Genomic DNA, 24,305 nt, shown 5'->3' with positions numbered 1-24,305 from the left:
AGCTTCCATTTGAGAATCCCACGTTGTATCGAAGCCTTGTTGGTGGCCTACAATACCTCATGCTCACCAGATACGGATAAAAAAGGGGTCCCTCTTGTTGAAGTTAATGCGTGTATAGGATGTTTAAGCTCTATAAGAAGCTACTGCAAACATTAGTTTCAGGGTAGAAACTAAGAATTCCTTTCTATGCTTCTTTATTGTCTTGTCTTTAGATCGAACCATAAGGAAGACTACCAGGAGAAGGAGCTTCACTCCTAAACCGGAAAGTCTTACCTAGTCTGGGTCATATTTCTCTTTACCGAGAACCACTGTTGCTTTCGATTTATGGTTCCTATGGATTCCCGTATTCCAGCTATAGTAGCTCAATTCTTTACTTTTGTAGCCAGGCCGACCAAGAAGCTACATTGTTTTAAACATTTTTAAACAAAAAAGAGTCAAAAATAGATTCGTCTTGACGAGACGAATCGGAAAAATATAAAATATGGACCGATGTTGAAAAAATTGAAATAAGACGATACTTAAGCTCCAAAAGACAGCTGGTTGATTCTTTTTCCGTTTTTAGTGAACTCTTATTCTTTTTTTTTTTTTGCTTTTGGTCATAATTTTGTACTTTTTAGACTCCTCTCGTTTAGACGGATGATTAATTTCAAAAATATCACGTGAATCTAACAAAAATTCAGAAAAGACGAACAAAACACACAAAACAAAAAAATTAATTAAGTTAAAAGAGAAGTAGGGAACCAAGCCTTAATGTCAGGACAAGTTTACCAGCAACTTTAAAATAGCTACAAAGCTATTTTAGCTCATAAAAAGAGGAAAAACATCCTTACATCAGAGGAGCTAAACAGGGAGCCAATCTGGCTCAATCCACAGTTGTAAGCTAAAAATAGCTTACAACTATTCACAAGCAATTCATTTTTTTATTATTTTCTCTCTCTCCCCCCTTCTCTCTCTCATTTTATAATAATAGAATAAAGAAAAAGGTTGAAAAAATGTGTATTTTAATAGAGAGTAGGTTAAATAGATAATATTGGTGTAGTGTTGAAAGAAATATGAGTAGGTAAAATGAAAAATGTACACTGTTCACAAGTTTTTTTAACTAAGTATTGGTAAACTTGCTCTCAGCGCTTATATTTTTGATCCATTTGGCATCAGCCATGGTTTACAACCCTAATTCATTACGGCAATGTCCGATTTACGACATTAACAAACACATATCGGAAGTTTGGGTTAAGTGTGTGTTTAAGAGATGAGTAATTCCATGAGACTTAGTAGTAAAGGGATTAGCAAATACATATCCGCAAAGGTATTGCACATTTCACGTTTTGCAGGATCTGTTGTCCAACTGAGATGCAATTCCTTCAAAAATTGTTGTACTGAAACAGTGAAAACATATCAGGAGTTTGGGTTAAGTGTATGTGTGTGTTTAATAGGGTCTTCATATCCCTCCAGTAAGCAATTACTTTGTGGAGTTGATAAGTGAAATTACTCTCCCACCCTTCCGTGTTCAAAAAAAAAGAAGAAGTGAAAACACACCCTTGGAATTGTAATCTAATTCCATGTCCAATCCAAAGGTGAGAAAATCGAGTAAGCATGATGCATTACACTAGTACCATAAAAACAGAAAATGGTATACCAAACAAATTGTTGAACCAAACTGGGATAGCTTAGATCAGTCATAGTGGAAACGACTCTCTCTCTATCCAGGAAAAAACCCTAGCCGCCGCCGCTGGGAGAGGCCTCTGCCTCTCTCTCTCTCTCTCTCTCTCTCTCTCTCTCTCTCTCTCTCCCCCCCCTCTTTCTCCCCGCCACGGTACTCTCTCTTTCTCCCCCCCTCCCCTCTTTCTCCCCCCCACGGTACCTTCCTCGCCTCTCTATCCTTTTGTGGTGGTCGAGCTCAGAGAAGTGATTCAGGGGACGGCCACGTCACTCTAATAAACAGTCAAATCCAAGGTCTTAAGAGTTGACTGGCAATGTGCAATCCGCTCATTATATCTCCGATGGACCCATACTGCCGAGCTGTGCTTGCCCGGTGCCGAGCTAAGTTCATCCGACCAAAGTAAGAACCATACCAGAGCTTTAGTATGTCTGTTGCGCTGGGCGGCATCCTGTTGCCCGATGAGGTCTCGCCGGACCAAAGGTTACCTGGTAAAGCATATTGAACAGAGCCGAGCGTTACCAGACGGCAGAAAAGTCTACCATCGAGCCACCTTTGCCCCTTGACTTGGAGAGGAAGTCAGGTAAAGTTGGGTAGGAGGGGCAGGTGGCATGACAACGAAGAGCTAACAGGTGGTTGGAAAGTGGTGTGACACCACCACTCTTAGCGAACGAATGGGGGGCAGAGCTCGTGATAGGCTTTTGACTGCAAACCTATCTGAGTATATCATGTAGGCTCCAATCACCGAGCGCGTGGTGTTCACGCGTGAATTGGGCTCCAAGCTACCTTTGCCTATAAAAAGAGTGCTCCACCTTCAAACTAAGGTAATGCTTTTCTCTCTCCAAAAAAGCCTTCAAACACATTCAAAGCTTTCCTACTCACATTCTAACTTGATCGTCAGAGTGCTCTCCCGGACTCCCAATGATTTGGGTTTGGCACTAACACGGATGCTAAGTGTGCAGGTCCTATCCACGCTCAAGGGCACAGTCAACCTAGCCCCCTTCCTAAAAGACTCAGCTGGAAAAAGCACAACCTACACCTCTTTTTCTTGGTGTCCCCAAGCTCCCAGCCTGAGGCTACATCTCCGTTAATCAACGAGGTCCTCTCGTCGGCGTGTCCGGCGGTCGGTGGTGCCCAAGCCTGTATCACGTCTGCCATCTTCAGATCTGATGTTCGTGGGTTTTTGTTTCTTTGTTTTGTTTTTCCAGCGGGTTCCCGTTGGCTTTCTACCAGTTGTTTTGGGTTTCCCCCAAATCAGTCCGGTTTTGTATCAGTTTGGTTGTTTCCCCAAATCTGATGTGGAAGAGGAGGTGGATGAATAATTCCGGCGCCTATTGAGGAATAGTCTGATGATGGTGGGTTGATTGTGGTCTTGATCTTGCTCCATGCGCTTTTCTGAATGGGTTTCAATGGAGGAATTGCCTCTCCGGTCGTGGTGGTCTTTGTCTGGTTGTTGTTTGCCGTTAGTTGGCCTCGTGCCAATGGCTGATTTCGGGGTTACGATTGGTTTGAGGAAGAGGGATCCCACGTTTTGTCTTGCTTATTCAGTGATTAGGTTCCTTTCCCGTAGGTACTTAGTCTTTATTACAGTAACGGCTTTATTGGTCGAACTTTGTGTGTCGGCTCTGTTTTGCAGTATGTGCTTATTTTTCGGTAATAGAGTTTAGGTTCTTACCTGTTGTTCATGTTTAGCCTTTATCACTATATTTTCGATAGATTCCTGTATTTGTTTGATGGGCTCTTTGTAATGAAATGAATCTTGTGCTGTGTTCAAAAAAAGAAAAAAAAAAAACCGGGATAGCTTAGTAGCTCAATGACTGTATCATGTTTGGACTTGCGTAGGAGTATTTGAATTCCATGTAATCATGCTTTTCAACAAACGGGCACTTAATAATAATAATATCCAGTCTAGAACCTCTAGGCGCGCAATTGGTGGAGAAGTTTTTCAGTGTCTGAGGCCCCGTTTCAGAACACCTCTTTAAAAAATAAACACTTATTTCACATTTTCAAACTCAAAAATAACGTAAATGAAAAATAATTTTTCAAATTTTTTTACACCGTATTAAAGATCTCAATGAGATCTATCAAACAAGATCCATAGTGATAGGAAAATTATTTGCGTAAGCACATAATTTTTGAGCTTGAAATTGCCTTCTTAAAAAATAAGTACTTATTTATCGTTCCGGAACGGGGCCTGAGTATAACGTGGCGCCCGCTCGGTACATTCGGGCCGTTTATTTCAATTTTAGACGGCTCGAATTTAGGAAGAGAAAAAAGGAGAGAGAGTGGTGGGGTGTAAGAATTTTTCAGTGCCAGGTGGATATCACATGGTGTCCGCTTGGCGCATCTGGGTCTCCATTGCGGTTTTGGACGGCTCAAATTTGGAGAGAGAAAGAGGAGAGAGAGAGAGTGGTGGGTTGAGAGGAGAGAGAATTTCAATCAGGGCCATCTAAAAGTGCATTGGATGGCGAGACAACGTGGGATATACCCAACCGGGACCAAAAAATTTCTCGTGGATGAGAGGAGAGAAAGTGTTTCAATCCAAGCTGTCTAACACACTTTTGGACGGTCTACTTGGATACCACGCGGTACCCGTCCAGTACTGAAAAATTCCTCCAATTGGTGTGTCGTGAGCATCTCTTACCCACAACCGCATATTTCTAATCCAAACCAAACTAGAGTCAACAGAATCTGCCACATTCAAAAATATTTTTTTTTTAACGGATTAACAGCCCTATAATTAATTTATTAAATGGGCTAAACTGCGCAATCTAAATCTCCTGAGGAGATAGCGTGGTCACATTAGTCACGTCTCCCACTTGCTACAGGGTAATCATCCGATGGAGAATCGAACCCTAAACCTTGAGAAATACTTTCAAAACCTATCTTCCACTTGCTACAGGGTAATCATCCGATGAAAAATCGAACCCTAAACTTTGAAAAATACTTTCAAAACCTGAATATCCGCGTAAACCACTGGGATAACTGCCGGGTCTGTGCCACATTCAAACATTGACAGAGGAAAAAAAAAAAATACTCCATTATAAAAATACTGTACCATGGATTCCAATGAAAAGAAAGAAATCTAATCTTCCATTATTTTATTCACAGCAACGGCACTAAAGGGCAGAAATATAATACTAATACTAAAATTCAACGAAATAATCCAATATAGAGCAGAAACATAACCAAAACCAAAACAAAAACTCCAGATCAAACAAACGCCCAGAGAAAAAGGAAAAACCATCGAGATGTATATCCTCCTCTTAAAAAAAAAAATAGTAATACGAAGCAGCAAAGAACACTACCAATCGAATCCACATTTGGTAGTTTGAAAAGTACCGGACGCTGTCCCGTTATTCGAATCCAACGGCACCTTCAGATCGCACTCGATCTTCGGCTTGAATCTCGGAGTCTTGACATCACGCAACTTGAACCTAACCCGGAGGTAAAGCTTGACATCGATGCTGTAAACCCCCGAGCCCTTCTCTGAATTGTAATCCGATAAGAGATCGTTATTCACCGCGATATCCTGCCCCTCAAGAACCACGTTCAACACCGTGGTGTTCTTCTTCCCCTGGTAGAACCGGGGGAGCGTCTTCGTGGCGAAGCGCTGGCCGCCGTAGAACGCCCGCGCCTCGACGCTGTCGTAGTAGATCCCGATGTGCTTGTTGGGGTTCCGGATGGTGAGGTTGAGGTCCAGGTTGTAGTAGAGGTTGTTGCCGGTGGTGGTGGTGTTGAGGCTGAACTTGGTGAGGGCGGCGTCGGTGACGTGGAACTTGACCCTGTTGATGGGGCGGAGGGCGAGCCAGAAGAGGAAGATGACGAGGCCGGCGGTGAAGAGGACCGTGAAGAGGATCTTGAAGATCAGGTTGAAGACGCAGCCGCAGAGGCAGCTTAAGGGGTTGCAGCTGCTGCCGCGCCCGGGGCGGTGGTAAGATTTCGACGGGGGCGGGATTGAGGGGCCGTAGTAGGCTCCGTTCAAGTGGGGTTGTTTTGGGCTGGACATGATTAGGAATTGGTGGAGTATTTGGTAAGAGAGAGAGAGAGAGAGAGAGAGAGAGACAGAGAGGTGGGTTGTTTGTGTGTGTGATGCTATTGGAGGTGAGAAGAAAGAGTTTATTATATATAGAGAGAGGAGGAGAGGTTGAGTGGTTCAGGGCCGGGCCATCAATATTGGGGTGGCCCGGGTGGGAATGGGGAAGGGAACTCTAGTGTGTATCGGGTTGGACACGGCAAGGCTGTGTGGGCGTGTGTTGATTTTTTGTTACAGAACAGATAGAATTGACGCGGTTGCTTGAATTTGAGTAAAACTTGGTTGCTAAACTTGCTATATTTCGTTTGTGTGGGGGAGGGGAGTCTGGAGAGGAGAGGAGAGGACTGAGGAGAGGGTGGGCGACTAGTAACTTTCTCATTCCCAAATTCCATTGACTCCGGGGCATGCCGCATACGACATCTTCCGCGTTCTATGCCCGCATACTACATCTTCCGCGTTCCTGAAGACGTTTACCCCAAAAAATAGACTTATTTACTTACTTTTGTCTTTTTAAAAAAAAAATTAGGTTTCAATTGTAATTTTTAGATTTTTAGATTTTTTCTTGTCATGACGAAGCAATACTTTACAAAAATTAACGAAAAACTAATAAATACAATATTTTTTTAATAAGGGCAAAAAAATAAGCCGTTTGGCTTATTAAGCCAAATGCCCCCTGGCATTTTTTTTAAAAAATTTAGGTTTCGATCGTAATTTTTATTTTTTAGATTTTTCTCGTCATGACGAAGCAATACTTTACAAAAATTAATGAAAAACTAACAAATACAATATTTTTTTAATAAGGGCAAAAAATAGGCCGTTTGGCTTATTAAGCCAAACGCCCCCTGGCATTTACCCCCAAAATTGGGCTTGGGCTACTGGCCAAGTTAGAGTGTGTTCCATTAATTACAATAAATAATTATTTTTTGAATTAAAGATGATGTAATGTGAGAGAATGATCTATATTGTAAAACAGAAAATAAATATTTTAAAAATAAGAATTTTAGCGGAACGAAGAATGGTGCAGCTTTATTTGTAGGTTACTTCACTGTGTATTTTGCACCAATCCACGAACCAAGTTTTTTTTGGGATAACATGTCGTTCAGGCCAACTTGTACGCACCTCGACTAATTCCAGGCCCCCAAAGTTAAAAGCCAGATGAACCTCGAATTGCCTCACGGTTTGAAATGTTAGGCATATGTAGAATTTGAACTTGAGAACCTTTGGGGAGTAATAGACCTTTCAATTGATTTCTCATACCACACTTGGCTAAATCCCTTGGGGTTCAGTCACAAAACCAAGTTGGTTTAGTATAAAGGATCAAAAAGGCTTGTTTTAAAAAAGAAAATTAATTTTTGCACTCTCATTTTCTTAATTGAACTTTAAAATTCAGTTCAAAAAATTAACTGTAATATTTGTATTTTATTAACTGTAAAATTAACTGAAAAGGGTAATAACAATTAACATCCCTCTCCCACAAAAAGAAAAGAAAAGAGAATAGTATTTTCATTTGACGCTTTAAAATATACGTGTGAAAGATGTATGCGATAAAAAAATTATTAAAGTTGAGACCCAAAATGCATGTTAAGACTTGGAGTAATGCTTTGTTAGGTAAGTGAATCAAGAGACTTGTCTTGAACTCTCCTTCTTTTCCCTACCTCTCTTTCTATCAAGAGATACAAATGACTCTAAAATTGAGACCATCTTTTGCTACCTGAATGAGTTTTTTTTTTTTTCAATATTATATACATCAGCGGGGGTTAGTGGGAGAAGTTAGTGAGTTAGCTTACAGGGGGTTCAAAAGCTATCCATAGTCCTGAACCCAAAAATCGCCTCGCCCACAGCCAGTAGTTACCAATTGGGCTAAAAGCCCATTGGTACCTGAATGAGGTTAAAGATGCAAAAGAAGAAAAAAACTGTTGGCTAGCTAAAAGGACCTTAAAACCTGACAGTAAAAAATGCTTAAAGGGTCAATTGAAGATGCTTTAAACTAATTACACCTTTACCCTCTCTATTATGTTATAAACCTTCACAAATTCATGATTTGAGCGCAATTAACGTGTTTGCTCATTCAACTTTATCCTCTCTTATTGTCATGCATATTATATTTCTGGGATTGGATCAGTGAGTTTATTAGAACAAATCAACTGTTCTAGTTCCATAAGCTACGGAGCTGTCCAATCTCTATCCAGTGTATTAAATCTAAAGTTTTTGCTTCACGTATAAATGTGCAGAACTATCACCATAATGCATATCTTGCACAAGATTGGGAGAAGTTCTAATATGGGTTGATTGAATATAATATGCTGGGGCGGAGGCAGAATTTTGGATGTATGAGGTCAAAAACTAAACAACAGAATTATAGGGCAAACTAAGAGTTCTATTGTGGGGTCAAAATAGCAAATATCGGGTGCAAAATATAATATTTCTTATTGAGAAATCAAAGGGAGCGGGGTCTTAAAATAAGAAGTGACCCCACTTGTTTCTCTGTGGCTCCGCCTTCGACGAAAAGAAAAATCACCGGACTTGACGAAAAGGTCCATTTGTTTTCCTTCACTTCAAAATTGCTCCATATTCAGAGCAAAAGAAATGTTGTTTCTTCCTGTTTGATTGGTTCTATAAACAGTATGTGATTAACAGTAGCATTTCATGATGACATTCCTGTATCCATGAGATAAGTAGCAGCTTTGGTGTCTTCAGGAATGGAAGAAGGAAAGATCTCCTTGAAGAAGAGGTTCAGATCACCATTAAGAGGATCAAAGGATAACATCTTGTCAATTGCATCCTGCATTTGGTTCAAACATGATAGAAACTAATCATATATACGACAAAAACTATATTTTTCTCTACGAAAGAAACGAACCCCAGGTCCTGGAAATATATCACCTTGTATTGCTGATCTTGAGCTGATATCTCACTGGTGCACACTCGCTCGACGTGCTTATTATTTCCAAGGGCATCCAATACAGATGCTGCTCTCTTTATAACTTCCTCCGGCACACCTATACACACACTTTCTTAACTGAAGCGTCAAAATAATGGAAACACTGGAAAAGAAGCCTCAAGTAATAGGTACATGAATTTTTGAGAAAGTGAATCCATGAATTTAAGCCCATGACCTCCAGATGCCAAACAAAGGTCTCAGATATATGAAAGCCGAGAGGCAGAAACCAAGGAACTGGCCCCAGTGGAAGTTCTACGGAACTTTCAATGAGATGGAAAGTCCAAGGAGAAAATCCAGGTAGAGAGAAAAATCAACTATGCAAAATCTTGCTGCAGGCACATTAAGCTGAGATCAAGCTAAGAATAAGTCTGTCTGGTCCTAACACACAGTGTCTTCCAGAAAGACCTAATTTGACGTGCATGTGCCGCGTCAGTGTGGGGCTTGCGTGTGTTTGTGTGTGTGTGTGTGTGTGTTGGGGTGCGGGGGAAGACCAAATAGAGCAAGAAAGGATAAATTCTGCGAGCATTAGTAACTTCTTCAAACCAAGAAACAATAACAAATGCCAATTGCATGGAATTCAACATCACTCTGAAGCAAATACACGATGATGCAAAAAGCAATTATTCACAAGTTACATCAAACTACGAAACAATGTCCCATGTTATGAATTTTAGCCTTTACTTGTTACTCTGCCAGATGCATTACCTTGTATTTTCATCGTCATAGAAAGTAAAATCATTAAATTGGTTTTTGGTGGTTCAAATACTAATATAATTATTTTATTAAATTGGTTCTCAATGCGGATTTGATTCAGCTATTACAGTCGATCAGGATCTCACTTGGCATCAGTTCCCATAACAATCTTTCTCAAAAAAGTCCTCTCCAAATTCCATCTGCCTCCGAGGGCTACTGCTACCATAAGGTCAATCAGCAATAACTTAAATCCGTTGTCTACTTCTGTTAATGGCAGCGCTTATGTTTCTGATCCATTTGTCAAGCTTAACTAGTAAATGCTTCGTAAAAACTCGATGCATATAAGTGTACAAGAACAGGAATAGGAACTCCTTGTTTTCTGTTTGTATATGCAGTGAAGCATCAGAAGTATTAGAAGAAAGAAAAGGTTATTTTGGAATACCAACCATACTTTTCTGCAGCAAAATGACAGCTATAATTTGAATCTTACCGGCGAGTAGTGCACAATGCAGCCCTGCAGTGCATAAACCGAAATTATGAACTACATTTTTCTTAATTATATATATAGCCACTAGCAACCCCCAAAACAGAAATAGACTATTTACTCACCATAGCTAAGAAGTGCATGTCCTGGAACAAGCCTGCAACACAAAAGTAAGACAAATGTTTTTCACCAAAGCAGATTTCTATTAGAAATTAAAATGCACAGATGGTAGAATTTGTCAGCCAAAACATCTGAATAACTAAGCATAAGGACATGCATTCAATATTTCAACTTGCGTCACCCAAGAAAAATAGTTTTCCATTTGCCTCATTTCAAAGAGCTAAACGGTTGTAGACACCAATGTAGGTCACTCCAAAGAGTCCATACAAAGGCTATCAGAAAGGGATGAGTGTGGAATGGAAAGATTAATCACAGAAACCCCACCATTCTATGAACAAGACACCAACAAAATTAGTAAAACAACAGAAACACGCTACTTTAAAAATAGAATATGAGGTCCTGATGACTCTCCAAAAGCGTGCAATATATTTGCTTCAAGAGTTTATTAGGGATCACTTACCTATAAAGAAATACAATCTCTTCAAGATCTGTACCATTGTCGGGTCTTAGGACACTCATGGTGTAATACTTAATTTTATCAGACTGCAAACAATGAAAATGTGTTATTCAGCTGAAGTAGTTAATTATTGAAGTTTCTATGTACGCGCACATTAGATTTGTACCAATTCATACCTCTGGTAAGAAACTATCACTAGATATCTCTGTCAAGTGAGTGCAAACCAAAACCTGCAAATTAGTAGAGCATATTCTATCACAAGCTACCCATCAAAACAAACGTGGCAGCTATCACAGAAGCTCTATAGAGCAGGAGATGTAAGAGTAAATGTTCTCTGCCTCAGAGGTTCAAAATATAGAGGCTACTACTTATAAGGTTCCTTTATTTATGTTCCTCCATAACACCTGGCATTACTTGCTCTTAAATGACGCTTGAGACAAGTTTCATGCATTGCTGACTCATTATTGAAGAGATATTGTGTTCATATGGCGCATTATTGCAGCAAATAACCAATAATTCACCAATGCGTAGCTGTAGGTGGACTGGTAAACAAAGCATGGTATGAGGCTTGGAATGGTGCTGAACATTTGACTCCATAACCAAATCGCATAATATAAATTGTACTGTCTTCTACATTAATCAAAGGGCAGTTTACATAGCTCAGCAAACTCGTAATCAGACAGCACTATCAATGCTAAGTGAATCTAGAGGCCACCACCAGGAATGCATCTTATAGAACATGCTTCACTTGGCAATTATGGTTGGATGGCAATTAAGAGAATCGATGCAAGATGTTGGTAAAGCATGTTCTGTGAAAAGGCCACATGTTTGAATGTTCTAGTAGTAGGGTCGGTTGGTTTTCATTGGCTTGTTGGAATCATCTTTTGTAATATTCTCACCTCTCTCTCTTTTCTTTGATTGTATATGGGTTGTGCCCCATTGTCCCATACTCCCATTCTACTACAATTTTGTTTCTGAAGCTGCTCAAAAAAGAAAAACATGAGCATCAAACCTTTGGAGGGTCATAGCAATTGCTAAAATGGCTAATAGTTCCACCAAGGAGTCCAATGCCATCTGCAATGAATTTTGAGAACATTTTATAGTAGCTGGAAAGTTACATTTAAGGCAGGGCATATACAAAAGTGAGATGTGATGGTTTGCAAAAACTAACCTTCAGTAAGGGTGCCTTTACCAAATTCATCTAACAAACATAAAGATCGTGAAGTCGCATGCCTGCAATAGTTTTCAGCATCAATATAGATGTTTGACTTAGTATATGAATAGAATTTCCAGGTGAAACACAGCCAGTATGATTCCAAGCAACGAACCGGAAAAAGTCAGAGTGCTCATCACAAGAACCAATACCAAAAATGCAAGGACAGACAGCAAAATCTATATCCGCTATTAGAAGGTGAAAAGGAAACCGTGCAAGTATACCTTATCATCATTCCCACCTGATGCAGATCTATCATAAATGTTGATTGTTCAGCAGTCATATGTTTGCTTCCCATGGCACAGAATATCCTGTTATTAGTGATTCTGGTTAGTTGCGTCATAGCGTATTCAAAATTCAGCATCAAGAAATTCGTGAAAAGATGAGGATATAACTGTCAAACCTATCGGTCAAGCCCACAGTAGCAGCATCCGCGGGTACAAAACTTCCAATGTGGGCAAGGAAAACAATTAAAGCTACCTGAGAAAACGTATCATGTGAGATGTCTAAAGTGAGATTGGAACAAACGTGCCACATGGATAAGAGGCAAAAAAAGTACTGAAAACATGAATGCCTTTTTTAATTGCTGAAATGGGGATATGAAAAACTAATAACTCTCTTAATTGGGCTCAAGCATCTGGAGAGAGATGAATATAAGAATGGTGCCAGTATTGGTATCTGACATGATTGAGAGATGTCTAAAGTGAGATTGGAACAAACGTGCCACATGGATAAGTGGCAAAAAAAGTACTGAAAACATGAATGCCTTTTTTAATTGCTGAAATGGTGATATGAAAACCTAATAACTCTCTCTTAATTGGGCTCAAGCATCTGGAGATATACCATCAAAGTCATGCCTTGGTCAAGAACGAAAACTTAAACTAGAAACTAGGAAATAGGTATGATATTTATAAAGGATTCTGCATGGCAACATTTGTTCAGAGATACAGAACACAAATGTCACAAAAAGGAAACACTAATACAACTCTGTTCTTAGTCTTCAGATATATTGTTTGAGCAAACTTAAAGCAGATTTCAAAATGAACTCAAATTGAGTTCCACTTGAGCGCTGTAAGCAGTACACATCCATAGTATGGATTTCATAGAGTCACGGTTCAGAAATGTGACAACATTCTGCAGATAAATGTGTGTAATTCAAAGCATAGGGCGATGCAGGGAGGGAGGAAGGGAAGCAGAGCATGCTGGTTCCAGAAAAAGACTATAGTAACTATTGACCTGTTTTACGTAGATACTTTTTCCTGAATAATTGGGGCCAGTAATGATATTTATCCTCCCTGAAGACATGTGACTTAGTTAGTTTAACGAGAATAACTAGTATAATAGAATGAGATTAGGCTTTGTTGGGATGAGTCAAAAGCCCATTAAACAACAAATGTTTAACCACATATACCTTCATCATGAATCTTTGTATCGTTGGGAATGAAGGTGTCTACTGTCATTTCCTGTAAAACATGTCTGGATAAAACTACTTGTTAGGATTCTTTTCTTGAATGCACAATGAACTATTCTTCTATAACTAATTATACAATTACATTCTGATGAAATCAATGAGACATTTTGCTTGTACAAAACAGCCTAACCTTCCATTCTGTATATCAAGCAACTCTTCCAATGTCAGAGTCGGCTTCACATAGTTATTTTGACGAGCAACTAATGCAAGTGATAAAAAGCTGAGTGGCAACAAAAACAAAGATAGAGAGAATAAGTAAATATTCTGTAAAACAAGGCTGGAAAACTTAAAAACTTAACGGTAGAAGGCAATGGAAATAAGATAGATAAATAAAATACCAATCAATTTCAGCTGCAAAATTCACAGCCTTCAGAAGATGTACTGAGAATGGAATAATGTGTGATACCAAGTCCCTAGTAATTGCCCTTTCCATGTCTTCAAAAAGAAATGGAAGTTAAAGACATAGCCATTTTTTCTAGTAACAAAAAAAAATCATCAAACCATTAATCTGACATCTAAGATACTGGTAATTGCCCACTCCATGCCTTCAAAACCTTAGTTAAAGACCTTGACATCTTTTGTTAAATAAATTTGCATCTCTAAACCATTAGTCTCACAACTAAGCTATTGAGGGTATGTTAAGTTCATTAACACTTTGGTATTGAGACACATCAAGTTGTGCCTGCTCACAGGAGATTTGCTGCAGTACTCTACATTTAAATAAGTTATAAATGCTAGTTTTATCACCTTCTGCACACAATTTACAAGGTATCAATAACAGCATGCCAATTCATTTGGGAACTCCAAGAAGCTGAGGAATTGTCATCTGGAATATCTCTAAGCAGAAGAGTGAATTAGTCTACGGACCTAGGATTTTGTGGTATATATCCCCAAGAAGGTTGTCCAACTCCCGTGTCTTTGAAGTGCGATAGAAAAACTTTTTCGTGTCTCTGTCTTCATCTGAGAACTACATTGAGTGGCACATTTTATAGAAGGGTAAAAGACATAAGTTCATATTCCAATTTAGGAAATCGGCCACTTACTGCAAATTCAAAATCTGGAAGAGTTTCTAGCGTGGTTTCATCAAGCTTTTGTTCAAAAATGCACAGAAAGTATCCTACATATAAGCAACCATATCCAGAGCATCAATCAATGGGACTAAAGCTTGTTTCACAGTCAATACCTGACATAGCAATCCTGAATGGCATATATTATTTAGAGACAAAAAAGAAAAGAAAAGAATAGGAAAACAAAAAGATATTATGAAAAGTCCTGTCTCAAAACTTATAGAAAAGAAAAACCCATAACCACTATTTTGGAAAATTTTGTGCTTTTCTATTTACACAGGAGACCAACCTATTTGATGTATATAAACAATGCAAGGAAGAAACTTTTCTCCAGACACAATAGGAAGTCTTGCAAGTTCCAACGATGACACCTGTAAAACATTTCTTCTATGAAAGCAGTCCGATATGTGAATTCAATGTCATTTCATCCCCAAACTTCGTATGTAAAAGGAACTAACAAGAGGCACCTCTTCCAGAAATTCTGGCAATTCCTCGTAAATTTGCCTCAACTCATCTAACTACAATTCAAGATGATGGAATGATTTGTTAGAAGTGGAAAAAGAAAACCAAGGAGAAGACGCAATAAGAGAACCAGCACTAACAAGAATACTAAGTGTAGCATGAATCTTCAACTTCTTATGATAAGAACAAAGTCTATCCACAACTGAACTGTTTGTATGAAAGTTTGAAAAAGAAAGCAGTAGATACATTCGATGGCAACTAACTAAGTTTACAATTTCCTACTGCAAAAGTCAAAAGAAAAAAAGGTGGCACCCGGATAACCAATTCGAAAGTTTAATTTGTGAAAGAAAATCACCAATAAGATGGATAAATTACCTCATCACAGAACCCTTCTTTCACCATTGTCATGTAACCCTTGTCTTTGCTTCTACTTACATCGATAACACCAATTACCTACACAAACAGAAAAACATAAGAGAACCAAATGAAATCAAGAAAGAAAACAGAAAAATAGAAGGCAAATAAGAATTTTAAGTGCTTCATCCTTGACCTAGGAGTGTGGACAAAAAGAGAAATGGGGGAAGGGGGAAAGCTGAACAAGTAAGAGAGAGGTAGATAACTAATGTATGGTCCTAGGAATTGTTAAGTATCTAAAAGTCATCTATCTTTGTGTGTCTATTAGCACTCCACCAGTTAACAGCAACATTAAAGAAAGTAGAGGAAAAAAAGTGTACCAAGTAAGCAACTTCGCTATAGGTAACAACGGGTCAATACTAAGTAGATATTGGTTACAAAGTTCAGTAGAAATTAGGAAGGAAGTACCAAGAGAGTCATAAGATTCATTTCAAAGTAAAATGAGCACCATTTCTGGCCATTAGTCTGCTGACAATATGGCGCTAGTCTTGCAACTGGTGAACACTTAGTGAGCTGCAAAATGTGCTTGCATATGCTTACCCACACGGGCAACCAAGACCCATCTCTTCATTTTCAGACCTTGTTCAAGTTTGTGGAGAGAGAAAAAAGGGTCCTCAATTACAAGTTTCACTAGTACAATAGGGCTTCACTCTTCAATTTTTTTTCTTCCTGCTTTCACTTTGTTGTAGCAAGAAAATACCTTCGAATAAGGTTCTCACAAATAATTAGGACAACTGCTCAAAAAGTTACTTTTAAACAAGGGTTCTACTCTTACTAAACTAAAAGGCCTGAAACAGAACTCTGAATTGCACTCCAAGGTGTGGAGCCAGTAGAGCATCATACATTTCTGCTTTTGAAAAGGCTCTCTTGTCAATTGCATTTGGCCGTAGCAAAGTACAGATGAAATAGCCCAATAGGTCAAGGTCTGTAGATAAACTAACCAATTCATATACATAGGCTAGATCCGTCGAAATGCATGAACCAGCCTGTAATGAATGCAATGAAGTAAGAATGAATTATAAGAAGAAAGTAACACTAAGTCACAGCTTTAGAGAGAATTAGAAAAACTAATAGTTGTACCTTTTGAATGATGTCCAATTTCAAATATTTCACTTGTTCTAGAAGACTTCCAGAAACCCCAACTTCAAATATCTTGTTCACATGTAGGAGCGAACAGATGCTCTATCAGAGAAAGCACAAGATTGGTTAGTGTGTTAGTGTGCCAGCAGTATCATGTCCTTTGACCCCAACGGCAAAGGACAAATCAATAAAATGAATGAAGAACAGAAAAAACACCATTTCCTACAAGTGAACACATAGAGAAATCCTCTGAAGAATAAACAAGATTTACGAGTAAATTTTCCATCCAATACAGAGGAAGCATATTCACTATACCTTACTTAATGAATAACTCAAGTTATCAAGCAGCCAGGAACAGATACCATAAAAAGGGCAAATTTACCTTCAAAAAAGCTGTCCAATCACCAGGTGTACATGCAGAACTTGGGGAGTTGAATTTCTTCAACAAGAAAAAGGAAAAGATTCATAAGCTTTAATTTCCTTAAATACAGGATAGGAAAAGTAATGATGTGCTAGAGCTACAAACTTAGGAATGCAAGCATTTAAAAGCCTTAATTTAGTAAAAATGCCATTCTAAATGTTGGAGAGAAAGTGTGGAAGACTGTCGTGTTTGGATCGATGCCTGCAGTTTCTAGTTCAGAAATAAAGTTCATATTGTTTGGAACAACAAAAAGTCAAGGATATAGATAAAATGAGAGAGAGAGAGAGAGAGAGAGAGAGAGAGAGAGAGAAGGAAATATATTATTGCACCTTGAGTATGTGGGGGATATCCTTCACGGACTTCAGAGTTTCCCGTAAAGAAGCCAATAGTTCTTCAGAACAATGGAAGAATGATATCTTCATGCAATTAAAGAAAATGATTTTTGTTTGAGACAGAATTGACAATACAGAATACAAATGCATGGGAAGCCATTTCTTAGTTCATGCTTAGTCGTGTGATCACTATTCAAGCAAGAGTTAGCAATGTTGATTAATCTAAAGCTCTCAGGTACAGCTCATGAGTAGTCACGTGATCACCATTCAGTCTCTATGGCTTCAACCATACCTCATTTCACTGTGTTATCGGTTACCCATCTCTTGTTCTGGCACTTCAATCTGGAGATATAGTCCCCATGAAAAATGGGTATAATTGTAACTCAGTTTGGGGATAAAAGGATACAGCATTAAGACGATAGTTGAGGCTATCAAGGTCTAGTATGGGCCTCAGAAACCAGCTCCTAGTGCAAGAAGAAATGTCATCAAAGGCCTTGGTTTTTTTTATGGTAAAAGTGGCAGAAAAGAAAAAATCTCAATCTGAATTTACCTCAAGAGACGTCTGCCCATTGGCGTTACACACTGAAATAAGGACAACTAACTTAGTACTGCGTCAAAATCCGAAAGTACTGCAGAGTTGGAAACAAAATGGCTCCTGCATACCTTGTTCATCATCCCAAATACAGAGAAACTGCAGCTCAAGAATATCAGTAACCATTTATCAACAAAAACATCAAGAGTACTTTTCAGCATTTACCCTTCTTTTGCTCTGCCAATGCCCATATGGCTTGGATGTTTGTCTGTTTGAAATATTTGCAGAGCCTCATGAGCAGCTTCATCTACTTTAAGAAACTTGTTTCTAGTTTTATGGTTAAGTTTTACATGCATTAAGTTAACTAAGATATGAAATGGAGTATGAAATTTGACTATCTACGAATGAAGATGTGTACAAAGATACAGTGAAATCTCGGTGACAGAGTCGATTGTAATTGCTGCATTCCCACATTCCTGTTGTTCTAAGGTATCTACAATCCTTTCATTCTCCAATATGGCCAGAAGCCCTCCACTCACACGAACTTGAACATCACTTCGAATGTCCATCATAGAACTTAGCTGCAATTGATAAAGTAAAATATACTTTGAATAGGCATGAGGGTGAACAAACCGATGCTGCTTTTAAAGCTCAAGCTTCTTTCACATTCAGAAAATTTGGTTAATAGCACACAAAATGTACAAAGAGAAACAGGGACAAAGCACAATAATCTAGTCTTGTAGAATTTGTTGAGAACTTGAAGTCCAAAACAAATGAAAAATTTGAGAAAAAAGCATGTCCGGTGAGCCCTCAACCATGGAGTTCTATTACCCAACAAACTCAAATTCAGAAAGATAAAAAAAATCAGAAACACAATTAAACATCAGAGAGAGCAAGAAACTGAGAAAGAGTCATTGGGCTCACAACCGGCAATGTAGAGCATCACTCTCTCTCTCTGACACATGATCCATGTAAAGCATGTCGTATTTCTTCAACAAGCAAGCGCATATAAACAGAAGAAAAAAAAATGACACTTCTTGTACTTTCACTTTCTAACAAAACTATATTCTTTTCCAAGAATTTCAATAAATATGTTTACTGAAAAGTTTGTTTCTCACCTCTAAGATAGATTCAAGTAAACTAATTTCGCATGCAAGCTTTACCAATGTTATATAACCTCATGTTGACTTCATTATGTCTACTCAAGCCTTTCGATTTAGAGTTAAAACACACACTGAAAGAGAGCAGAAGTAGTAGCATCATTACAAAAAGCATACAAAATATAGTTGCGCACGCCAAATTTAGACTAGATCCTACTCGAAGCTAACTTTCTTCTTACAATTAGATATTATGGATTCCTCTTTAACTTTTCAAACACTGGGGACTAATTCCGACAAAAGCTATAGAAGCAATGGTCACTCTCAAGTCTCAAGTGCTGACCCAAAGCTCATACATAGCCAACAATTATGCAATTCTTCCACCAAAAAGTAAAGAGAAACTCTAACAATCTTTGTTGGTTTTACTTTATAATCGGATGCACTTCTGCAAGGAACAACTTTCTTAAAAATCTCAAAGTTACTTCCGGGCCACTTTTTGCTACAGAATATTGTATAACCACCGTTATTTATTCTTCCTTTCCCGTAAAGAGTTTCCAAAAGGCAACTCAACTCAACAAAGCATTTTCCCAACTACTAGGGGTGGCTACATGAATCTGTTTTTGCAGTTCCTCTTGATCAATCAACGGTCATGTCTCAGTTAAACCATGAGCTGACATGGCTTTCTTTTTATCTCAAACCAAGTTAATTTCAGTCTCTGCGTCCCTTTGAATTAATATTACTATAAATGTGGATAATATTGTTCTTCCTGACTAGATCACTTACTCGTGAGAAGAATTAAGTCAGGAAAAGGTGCGCAGGAAGAAACCATAGCTTGCAAGTTGAATTAGCATGCATGCGTGCACACTCACGCAAAATTTAAACAGAATAGCACTTGCTATATATTTCAAATGCCAGTATTTAGGACAAGAGTGTCGACTGAGTCAAAGTCACAACAATCAACTATGATCTGAGCATCACTTTGAAAAATTGAAAGTTCAATCTTGAGATGGAATGTAAGGCTGATATCTGAGTTTAACTCACATAACAAATTCTCTCCTTGATGTTTAACCCATCATCCATTCCTGAGACTCGGAGGTATATCAATCTGTCCGCAAAACAATAAGGTGAACAGAAAGAAGAACAAGGCAAGAAAGGGATAGGAGAATTAAATTTTATAAGATCACAAAGCTAAATGTTTCTCATCACCATTTTCCTTTCCTCTGTATTTTCCCATGTAGTTCTGATTGGTCAGGAAACGGTTGGTAAGGTTTCAGACAGTCAAAATATTGGGTTTCGTCAAGAGGCATGTACGGTATGTGCATGTTTGAAAACCAACTGGGTTGTCATGGTTGGACAGACCATGAAACCCGCATGGGAAGTTAGGGACTCAGGCCTGAGGCCACACCTATGGCTCAGACCCAATAATTACCTGTTATAATAGGTATACGTGGGACGGGAAGAGCACCAATTTACCCAAATATTAGTGGGGTTTGTAGTTTCTGTTGAACCTATACGTTATAATGGGCAGATACTAAATGAAACACTAAGACACATTCTTTTTGTGGGAAGAACTTTTGTTCTAACCTAATGGCACCCAATAATAGGTTGATACAACATTCTGTTCTATACCTGTGCCATGCTTGCTCATAGCTGAACATTGAACTTTTCATAAGCTTCAGTTGAGCCTCACATGTTCCATCTGCATCAGTTCAGAGAGTAAACAAATCCATAACAAGCTGACGGTTGAACAATCGACAAGCTATGAGCAGCATACCATTTTTCTGTAATGCAGTCATAAAAGACTCCTCACTCTTAGTGCTTGTGTAAATGATCAGGGGCTTGGCTTGATATTTTACTGGACCAGTGAGTGTAGAGAAAAAGATGCATGAAACCAAAACAAATAGGCTTCTACCCGAAGAAAAAAAGATAAAGGAAAAAGGAAAACATATAAAACCAATTGATACCACAGAAAATGGGGCTAACACCAAGTGAGATTTAAACCTTTTCCTGAAAAAAAATATGAGAACACATACCCATATCAATTAGGGGGAAATCTTCACCTCCGTCTTCCCAAACTTCCATCACATAAAGTTGGCGGAGGCTTGAATCGTAATAAGAAACTCCAATTCTGGAAAGAATAGTTATTGAAGCCATAGTTACTCAAACATAAGAAAACCAAACATGAATGTAAAGAACTAAAAATGCCAGAAGTGTATCCCGGATCGTATGAGCAAACTATATCTGAGAGAGAGAGAGAGAGAGAGAGAGAGAGAGAGAGAGAGAGAGAGAGAGACTTGTAGTAAACCCCAAACCGTTACAGTTGCCACAGCATGTACCATATACAAAAGGACAATAGTACTAAATTGGAATGGTTGTGATAAACTATGAACATCGATGGACACGCAGGTGTCAATTGCTATTTAGAAGAGAATTTGTGAAGTTTCCACAAACAATACTTCCTCATTGGTAACAGTGAGAGGAACATGTAAAAAATAAGATTCTCTCCTATAGAGGTGGAACTGGCCTCTATTTCATTAGTACTTTTCCAAATTTCACCAAGGATTTCCATCTGAAAACCAAAAAAGTACTTAGATTACCAAGGACCGACACCTGCCATTTTGCAATGAACTTTTGAATGCATTGAATTACAAAATCCCAAGGTGACTACACAGAACAAAGAAAAAATAGAGGTTACCCTGATAGCCATAAGAAATATTGTTGCTTTGAGGCATTCATGGCATAGTTATTCTTGTACAAAATGCACTCAATTCCAAATTTTCATTTCCAACTGAATAACAACTAGAACACAAATCTTCTTACATTCCTGTCTCCTTTTCACTGGTGCTAATTTAACTCATTGTTTTCCAACATCAACCTTTTCCATAAACATGCATGGTACAGGAATAAGAAACTTACCGATGACCATGCATTATGCAAGCCATGTAGACCTGCATAAAATACCAAACCAAACATCACGTCCAGACGGTGCTAGCAAGTTAACTACACAAAGCATATGACCTGTTACACATTGTAAACTCAAATACATGGCATTTGGATTTTTACTTAAGATTCTGCAGTTCGAGTTAATAAGTAGCATGAACTATAAAACTATGCTAATAAGATAACTTAGCACTTGCAAATATATATGTTTGAACACAAAAGTACCACATCTTTCTTTAAAGAATGCCAAAGCTACGATAACTGGACAATCGGCATTTTCTTCTCCTTCATTTTATGATCACATGCGTAGGCATGTCAAATTACATGTTAGGAAGTGTCCAACAAGCGTCGATCACAAATTTATTTCTTACTGAAGTCATTAGCGCCAAAGAAGTGTCGGACATGTTGCAGAAAGAGTGTCAGACATGTGTCCGATTTAACATTTTTATTTTCTAATTGTGACACGGAAAAAAAGAGTATTGGGCACGTGTACGAGAGACGAGAGTGTCAGTGTCTGACGCGTTTCGAACAGACACACCTCCTTCCTTTAAGTCTCCGTGCTTCTTAGGTTTTATAAGCTAGTCATAGACTCATACGTATTAAATTCCTACAGTAATCCATTGTATGAGATGAGATTGTGCTATTTTTCTAAGAACTGGCGGAGCAACTATGAATTCGACTAACAGTTGGATTCTAATGCAAAGAACGTGAACCAGATGTATAATGTAGATGATCTGTTCGTGAAAACAGCTGAATGTAAAGCAAATATTCGGAAACGACCTGAGGCTTGGCTTCTGTTTCGTCGACTTCCTCCATGTTCACGTGCTCGAACCTTGAATGAGAGAGAGAGAGAGAGAGAGAGAGAGAGAGAGAGAGAGAGAGAGAGAGATCTGTTGGAGTAAGGGTTTTCGAATTTGGTGTTTCGTATCGTGTGTGATGAACGTGACCGCGCCACTATATACATACCCGCTCGCTCGAAAACGCGGGTGACCAACGGAACTTGCAATCAATGCTTGTTTTAGCCTTTTAAATTTGGAAAACTACACGTTTGCCCCTTTGTAGTTTAGAGCATCCACATCAGGTCATTTTGCTATGGGTTATTTTGGGCGCTGCTATTTGCAGTCTTTTATTTTCTTCCATAGCCCATTAAAAATTTTCAGTTATACTCGACAGTTAGTTACTGAAATTGAGATATATTTTCAGCATCCAATTACTGAAATATAATATTTTTTTTAACAGTTATTTACCGAAAATGTATGTTCGGCAGTTGTTTACCGAAATTTGAACATATTTTCGACATATAGTTACCGAAATATAATCGTGTTTTCAACAGTTATTTACCGAAATGTTATGTATGATTTTCAACAACCATTTACCGAAATGTAGTGGACTATGGGAGAAAATAAAGGATTGCGAATAGCAGCGTCCGTTATTTTTCAGACTCATGTAGATAACAAAAAAAAATGACACTTTTTCTCCCTCCATTTTGGTCACTTTAGGGTGGGCTAAGGCCCCGTTCCAGAAACATTCTTAAAAAATAAGCAGCTTATTTCATATTTTCAAACTCAAAATAATGTAAATGAAAAATATATTTTTAATTTTTTTCGCACCGTATTAAAGATCTTGATGAGATCTATTAAACAAGATCCATATTGGTAGAAAAATTATTTGCATAAACACATTATTTTTTAGCTTGAAATTGCCTTATTAAAAAATAAGTGCTTATTTTACGTTCCGGAACGGGGCCTAAGCCCATCATTTCTGGATTCAAAGTCTTTGTAATCACTTTTAAAGATTAATAAATTTTTTCGCTATTCAAAAATCATTTATGGATTTATTTTTTTCTGCTTGTGTAACTGTCGTCAACATGCTAAAGTGAGTTAAGAGGAGAGAGAGATGAGAAGAGGGTGTCAGAAGGCGATCAGAGAGGGACAAGAAGAGAGATAAAAGAGAGAATACATGTAGAGTAGTGGGTTCCATTTCGGTTTTTATTTATTTAACCAATACTAAAAAGAACTCCTAAGAGTATCTACAGTGGAATAATTAAAATAATAAAATTGTTAAAATTAGCAACTTCTTTAAAAAAATGCTTACAGTGATATAATCAAACTTAATAATTTCTTACTTATCAACTCATCAAATTTTAGTCATTGAATAATCAAAACTAGCAACATTTTGCCAATAGTCAAAACACACACTCTCTCTCTCTCTCTCTCTCTCTCTCTCTCTCTCTCTCTCTCTCTCTCTCTCTCTCTCTCTCTCTCTCTCTCTCTCTCTCTCTCTCTCTCAATGCTTCTAGGAGTATTTGAAAAAATAGTTAACTATTTTTTTAAAACTGTCTTCTTCTTTTTCAAAATTTGTTATTTAAAAAAAAACTGTCTTTTTTTTTCAAAAACTGTTTTTTTATAACTTTTTTTCGGAAAATTATTTTTCAAAATAATTTTTTTTATAAATTAATTTCTATTTCTAATAACCTATTTTTATTAGTTTGAAGATTATTTTTAAAAAATTATTTTATATGGTGACAATTTTTAGATTTTTACAAGTTGAAAAGGTTACGTGACAAGTTTTGAATATTCAATATTGATTATATCGCTGTGGACATTTACATTGCTAACTTTAACTACACCTTAAATGTATAATCAAAAAATAATAAAAAGGTGATGTGACAACTTTTGATTATCTAATTTTGATTAGTCCACTGTGCATGCTCTAAAATGTCAAATGTACCTCTTTTGCACTCTCTACCTAACAATTCTCTAAAATACAATTTTGGTTCCCACTTTTTTTCATATAACACTTCCCTTACCAAATATTAAGTTAAAGTTCAAATGGGGATGCTCTTATAGGGTAGGGTGCATGGTTATTGGCAGGGCCGATCCAAATTT

General features: G+C 38.0%; 2 protein-coding genes across 8 annotated transcripts; both read right to left on the bottom strand.

Annotated features, from left to right (window-relative positions):
• Positions 1-4,727: 4,727 nt before the first annotated feature.
• On the bottom strand, positions 4,728-6,052 carry LOC131322724 (NDR1/HIN1-like protein 3). Its single transcript, XM_058354142.1, has one exon. It carries the CDS (start codon positions 5,664-5,666, stop codon positions 4,962-4,964), a length of 705 nt encoding a protein of 234 aa, XP_058210125.1. The 5' UTR covers positions 5,667-6,052; the 3' UTR covers positions 4,728-4,961.
• Positions 6,053-8,216: 2,164 nt separating this feature from the next.
• Positions 8,217-22,304, bottom strand: LOC131323176 (DNA mismatch repair protein MSH5). Of its 7 annotated transcripts, none has more exons than XM_058354856.1 (34): positions 22,198-22,304; positions 21,394-21,425; positions 20,511-20,605; positions 20,252-20,332; positions 20,107-20,176; positions 19,519-19,582; positions 17,807-17,961; positions 17,606-17,707; positions 17,512-17,539; positions 17,399-17,430; positions 17,255-17,312; positions 16,846-16,932; positions 16,478-16,534; positions 16,096-16,197; positions 15,957-16,001; positions 14,977-15,054; positions 14,607-14,657; positions 14,429-14,510; positions 14,116-14,189; positions 13,940-14,039; positions 13,411-13,507; positions 13,203-13,292; positions 13,013-13,077; positions 12,838-12,896; positions 12,005-12,081; positions 11,826-11,912; positions 11,560-11,621; positions 11,401-11,462; positions 10,565-10,618; positions 10,392-10,474; positions 9,937-9,968; positions 9,770-9,841; positions 8,577-8,692; positions 8,217-8,475 (listed from the first exon to the last, which is right to left on the bottom strand). In XM_058354856.1, the coding sequence occupies exons 1-34, from the start codon at positions 22,231-22,233 to the stop codon at positions 8,338-8,340; spliced, it is 2,523 nt and encodes an 840-aa protein (XP_058210839.1). In that variant the 5' UTR covers positions 22,234-22,304; the 3' UTR covers positions 8,217-8,337. The 7 variants fall into 7 exon arrangements, with proteins under 7 accessions (XP_058210839.1, XP_058210840.1, XP_058210841.1 ...); XM_058354857.1 differs by having other exon boundaries at positions 9,818-9,841; positions 22,198-22,303; XM_058354858.1 differs by lacking the exon at positions 20,252-20,332.
• Between the last annotated feature and the right edge of the window lie 2,001 nt (positions 22,305-24,305).

This window comes from Rhododendron vialii, chromosome 4a (genome assembly GCF_030253575.1).
Source record: "Rhododendron vialii isolate Sample 1 chromosome 4a, ASM3025357v1".
In the NCBI taxonomy this organism is placed as follows: Eukaryota; Viridiplantae; Streptophyta; class Magnoliopsida; order Ericales; family Ericaceae; genus Rhododendron; species Rhododendron vialii.
Note: the sequence above shows the minus strand (reverse complement) of the source record. Positions and strands in the feature narration are given on the sequence as shown.